Source organism: Apium graveolens, chromosome 11 (assembly GCF_009905375.1).
Source record: "Apium graveolens cultivar Ventura chromosome 11, ASM990537v1, whole genome shotgun sequence".
Lineage (NCBI taxonomy): Eukaryota > Viridiplantae > Streptophyta > Magnoliopsida > Apiales > Apiaceae > Apium > Apium graveolens.
The window spans coordinates 165,672,564-165,677,595 of NC_133657.1; the positions used below are offsets into that span (position 1 = coordinate 165,672,564).

The 5,032-nt window shown below is 35.7% G+C and overlaps 1 protein-coding gene across 1 annotated transcript; it reads left to right on the forward strand.

Moving 5' to 3' along the window:
• Positions 1-851: 851 nt before the first annotated feature.
• On the forward strand, positions 852-2,860 carry LOC141696834 (high affinity nitrate transporter 2.4-like). Its single transcript, XM_074500957.1, has 3 exons — positions 852-1,735; positions 1,852-1,967; positions 2,061-2,860. The coding sequence occupies exons 1-3, from the start codon at positions 926-928 to the stop codon at positions 2,725-2,727; spliced, it is 1,593 nt and encodes a 530-aa protein (XP_074357058.1). The 5' UTR covers positions 852-925; the 3' UTR covers positions 2,728-2,860.
• Positions 2,861-5,032: the final 2,172 nt, after the last annotated feature.

The window sequence follows — 5,032 nt, forward strand, 5'->3', positions numbered from 1 at the left end:
TAAGTTCAAGGAGTTTGGATTTTCACACACTCCTTAAGATTATTGACATTCCATTTTACTTACTTCTGGATCTGGTTCCCTGCGAAAAACCAGAACTTATTTTTACGCAGAAGGTGCTGACGAGCCACCATTTTCAACTGGCATTATTTTGTATGTGTCCAAAACTCTGCAGCTACACATCAAAACCTGGATTTTAAATTTAATTGACTCTTTATTTGAGTCATGTTATGTACAGGCCAATATGATAATGATAAGCTATTAGATCAACTAAGATATGACAGTCATCTGTTCTTAATACATGAAAGCTGCTGATAAGAATAGTACTAAGAGATTAAAATATAATCAGTACGGCATTGTCCCCTGCACTTCCAGACGACCAGATTATTATATACACAGATAAATAATTGTTGCTTCAATTGAACTTTTAGACCCCATGAAAGGTTAAGATTGACTTATCTCAAATGATTTTTGTCTTCATCAACTTGACTATACTAGGAACAACTTATTTACATAAGATTGCTGCAAATTTTGAAAGAACATTTATCATAATCACAGTCCACAGACATGTGCATGGATTAAAAACTATATAATGGTAATCATAATACAAAAAATATACTATATCTACTATACTGAACATTCCTATCCTTTGGGATGCTTGATGAGGCTACTACTTTTCATAATTTGACTTGGAAAACTAGGTTATTTTATGATATTATTATATTAGAGATGTTGCATAATGCAACCATTGGTAAGCTTCACTGGCTTATACAGGGTTTATCAGAAACTTAAAATGTCAACCATGAAGGCCTATATAAAGCAAGACATCTCAAGAAATATCCAGAACATCCTTTCAAACAATACTTGAGAGTAATGCACTAACTTTCTCAAGCTTTATATCACATCAAGCACTGGTAATTAAAGAAAAATGGGTGATATTGAAGGATCACCAGGGAGCTCAATGCATGGAGTCACTGGACGAGAGCCTGTTCTGGCTTTCGCAGTGGCTTCACCGATGGTACCAACTGATACAACAGCAAAATTTGATTTACCAGTTGATTCAGAACACAAGGCTAAAGCGTTCAAGCTATTTTCCTTTGCCAATCCTCACATGAGGACTTTTCATCTTTCTTGGATTTCTTTTTTTACCTGTTTTGTGTCCACATTTGCTGCTGCTCCACTAGTCCCAATCATTCGCGATAATCTCAACCTTACAAAAGGGGATGTTGGAAATGCTGGAGTGGCTTCGGTGTCTGGCAGCATTTTCTCTAGGCTTGTAATGGGAGCAGTTTGTGATCTTTTGGGACCGCGATATGGCTGTGCATTTGTCATCATGCTTACAGCCCCAACTGTGTTTTGTATGTCATTTGTGGCGGATGCCAGCGGTTATATAGCTGTCAGGTTCATGATTGGCTTCTCCCTCGCGACATTTGTTACGTGTCAGTATTGGATGAGCACCATGTTCAATGGTAAGATTATAGGCACCGTGAATGGTACTGCAGCCGGATGGGGAAACATGGGCGGAGGAGCAACTCAATTGCTCATGCCTCTTCTCTACGACATGATCCAACGTGCAGGAGCTACTCCATTCACTGCCTGGAGGATCGCCTTTTTCATCCCTGGTTGGCTTCATGTGATCATGGGGATCTTGGTGTTGACACTTGGTCAAGACTTGCCTGATGGGAATTTAGGTACTTTACAAAAGAAGGGTGATGTTTCGAAAGATAAATTCTCCAAGGTTAGTTTGGATAACACCTTATTCCTTGGTAACATTTTTAATACGAGTTCTGAATTCAGAACCTGTTCAAATTGTTCGTTTCTGAATAATTGACTTGTGTTCTTTTCAATGTTCAGGTGTTCTGGTATGCTATCACCAATTACAGAACATGGATATTTGTCCTTTTGTATGGATACTCTATGGGTGTGGAATTGTCGACTGACAATGTCATTGCTGAATACTTTTTTGACAGGTACTGTTCTTTTTTATATTGTATTAATATTTAGAATAATAATATTTTTTTATCATTTAAAGTAACCTTGTGAAATGTCCAACACTGTGACAGATTTGATCTAAAACTCCAAACTGCTGGCATTATTGCTGCTACATTTGGTATGGCTAACCTTCTGGCTCGCCCCTTTGGTGGATACGCTTCGGATGTGGCTGCGCGAAGGTTTGGAATGAGGGGAAGGCTGTGGACTCTCTGGATACTACAAACATTAGGAGGACTGTTCTGTATCTTCCTTGGCCTCTCTAATTCCCTTCCAATTGCTATAACAATGATGATTATCTTTTCTGTCGGAGTTCAAGCTGCATGCGGCGCCACTTTTGGCATCATTCCTTTCATTTCACGTCGATCCTTAGGAATTATATCCGGTATGACCGGTGCAGGAGGGAATTTTGGGTCAGGATTGACACAGCTTCTGTTCTTTACGAGCTCACAGTTATCGACAGCAATGGGCTTAACATACATGGGAATTATGATAGTAGCTTGCACCGTGCCTGTGGCATTTGTTCACTTTCCTCAGTGGGGTAGTATGTTTCTTCCACCATCAAGAGATGTCGTTAAAGGTAGTGAAGAACATTACTATGTTTCTGAGTGGACTGAAGATGAGAAGCAGAAGGGTATGCATCAGGGAAGTGTTAAATTTGCAGAAAACAGCAGGTCAGAGCGCGGCCGTCGTGTGGCTTCTGCGCCAACTCCTCCTTATGCTACCCCGGATCATGCTTAATGGTGCATGGACAGGAAACGATATGAACTGATATTCATAATAAAAGGATTTAGGCTGGATTTTCATATTGTAAGGTCAAGCTATTCTTAATTTTTTTGTACTATGTACCTTATGATAGTTTAGTTTTATCACACATGGTTTTACTTCAGAATTTTTACTGCTAAATGAAGCCTATTTAGCTTAAATCAAATGTTAATACAGAAACTACTATTACTACTATTGCTCAAATCTAAAAATAATTTCATTTAGAAATTACTGCAAATACATACAGAATAGAATCTTTGTTTAACTCCAGACACTGCATACTTTCTGGCTTTTGCAGCCACAACACTTCAGAGTTTAGATTTAGCAGAAAAAATACATTATAGTTTAGACAGTCGCACAAGGCTTGTGATCTACATACGTTATGTGCTTCAACTTCAGCAGCAAGAGAACTTATTGACAAAAACAACTCAATTCTCAAAGACTTCATTAGAACAGCAGAGTCACTTGATCATTCTATAAGGCTATGTGTATAGCGGTGCCAGCAAGAACATCACAAGTGTATTTTGAGAATTATTTCAATGTTATTTGGGTTATTTATGCTAATATAAAATTAAACTAGTTTCATTACTCGTGCACAATTTGCACGAATTCTAGTGTTTTTTCGTTCATTACCTGTAGAGGACACTACAAGGTACATATGCATGCTAAAAAATTAATTATTAACACCAGATGAGACACACGAGAGAAACAGTCATTTTATCATGAATGAAAATTTTTAAAAATAAAAGATTTGAGGTGTTGCTACATATAAGTACTGAATACTAAAATTCAATCAAATAGGCATTATAGCATTGAATTTTAGGTCACTTGATTGAGCTCTAATATTAGCATTTTTGGTGCATATTAAGAGCATGATAAATACGTAAATAGAAAAGAAATGATGACGTTGAGTACTGCATGATCATGCTGCTCAAAATATATATAATTCACGTCGCTCAATTGTATGATCCCGTCAAAAGTGGAAAAATTAACAATAAATTTTAATTATAAATGGTAAATATTGCATACTCATGTTCATGATCACTCTGTTTTGTTGTTTTTAATTATTATTTATACTGAATTAGGATATATTTTTACTAAATAACATTTTTAAAAAACTAATTAATTAAAGGGTATTTCAGATCATTCTCATAAATTATCTAAAAAATTATATCACAAAGTTGGAAAACATTTTCATATGAGGAAACCTCAATTAGCGTCAGTCACTGAAGTGACAAAGGAAAAGCAAAATTGTGGCCATTGAAATAGAATTTTGAGCAAGGATTTGCGCCGAAAGTCGGTGGCCGAATCCATCTTAAAACAACTTTAGTTCATCAGTTTGTTCTCCAATCATCAATAACATGGATATTATTTCATTGCCAACTGATTCAGACTTGTTAGTGATGATCAACTTCAATCTAGTTCAGCTAATTCCGAAAGGTCTATAGTTTTTCAAGATATTTGAAAACCATTCGATCAAGATGGATCATTATCAGTCTTGAACTTCACCTTAATTAGAAATAATGGATAATAATCTCTCTTCACCGCCGGCTGGAATCGAACTTACTGTAAGTATACATATACATAATTTTACTGTAAGTATACAGATGTATAAATTCTAAAATACCAAGCTGTCATTTTTTAACACCGGGCCAATATGTTGCTAATTTAGCAAAAATTTAGCTACCTTTATCCTATTTGCTCCATCATATGCTGTCAATTTTATCTTTCAGTGATCCTGGACTTTTTAGAAAGGTATTTTCGTTCTCTACAATTTTCGTGGTTTTTGTTTTTCAAGATAACGTCGTTTAGAGGTTCAAAAAGGCTATATTCAGATCTGGTCAAGTTTGGATGTAAGTACTTTTTGAATTATAGGGCTCAGATATGTGACACCACTTTGGCTGCATCACTTTTCCTATTTAACCAATGCCCGCATATCCAAGCATGGCTACATCATTTAGTTCCCAAGTAAGAAGCAAAACTATTTCCTCAACGCGTGAATCAACACCACGAGGTTCTCAAAGATAAAGCATTTAAAATTCGGGGTAATAGGCTAAAATATAATCAAACTGACCCAAAACTTGCAACTACGAACTCAAAAAGTTTGCACCTGACTAAGTGAAATAATATAAACTTGCAATTAACTAACTGAACTGTTAAAAAATTGCAATTAAATTATTGAATTGATGGTCAACTGGTAATTTGATAATCCAAGTCAAAAAATTATAAAATAACACATATTTTCATTTATATACATTTATTTACTCAATTAAATTAATAA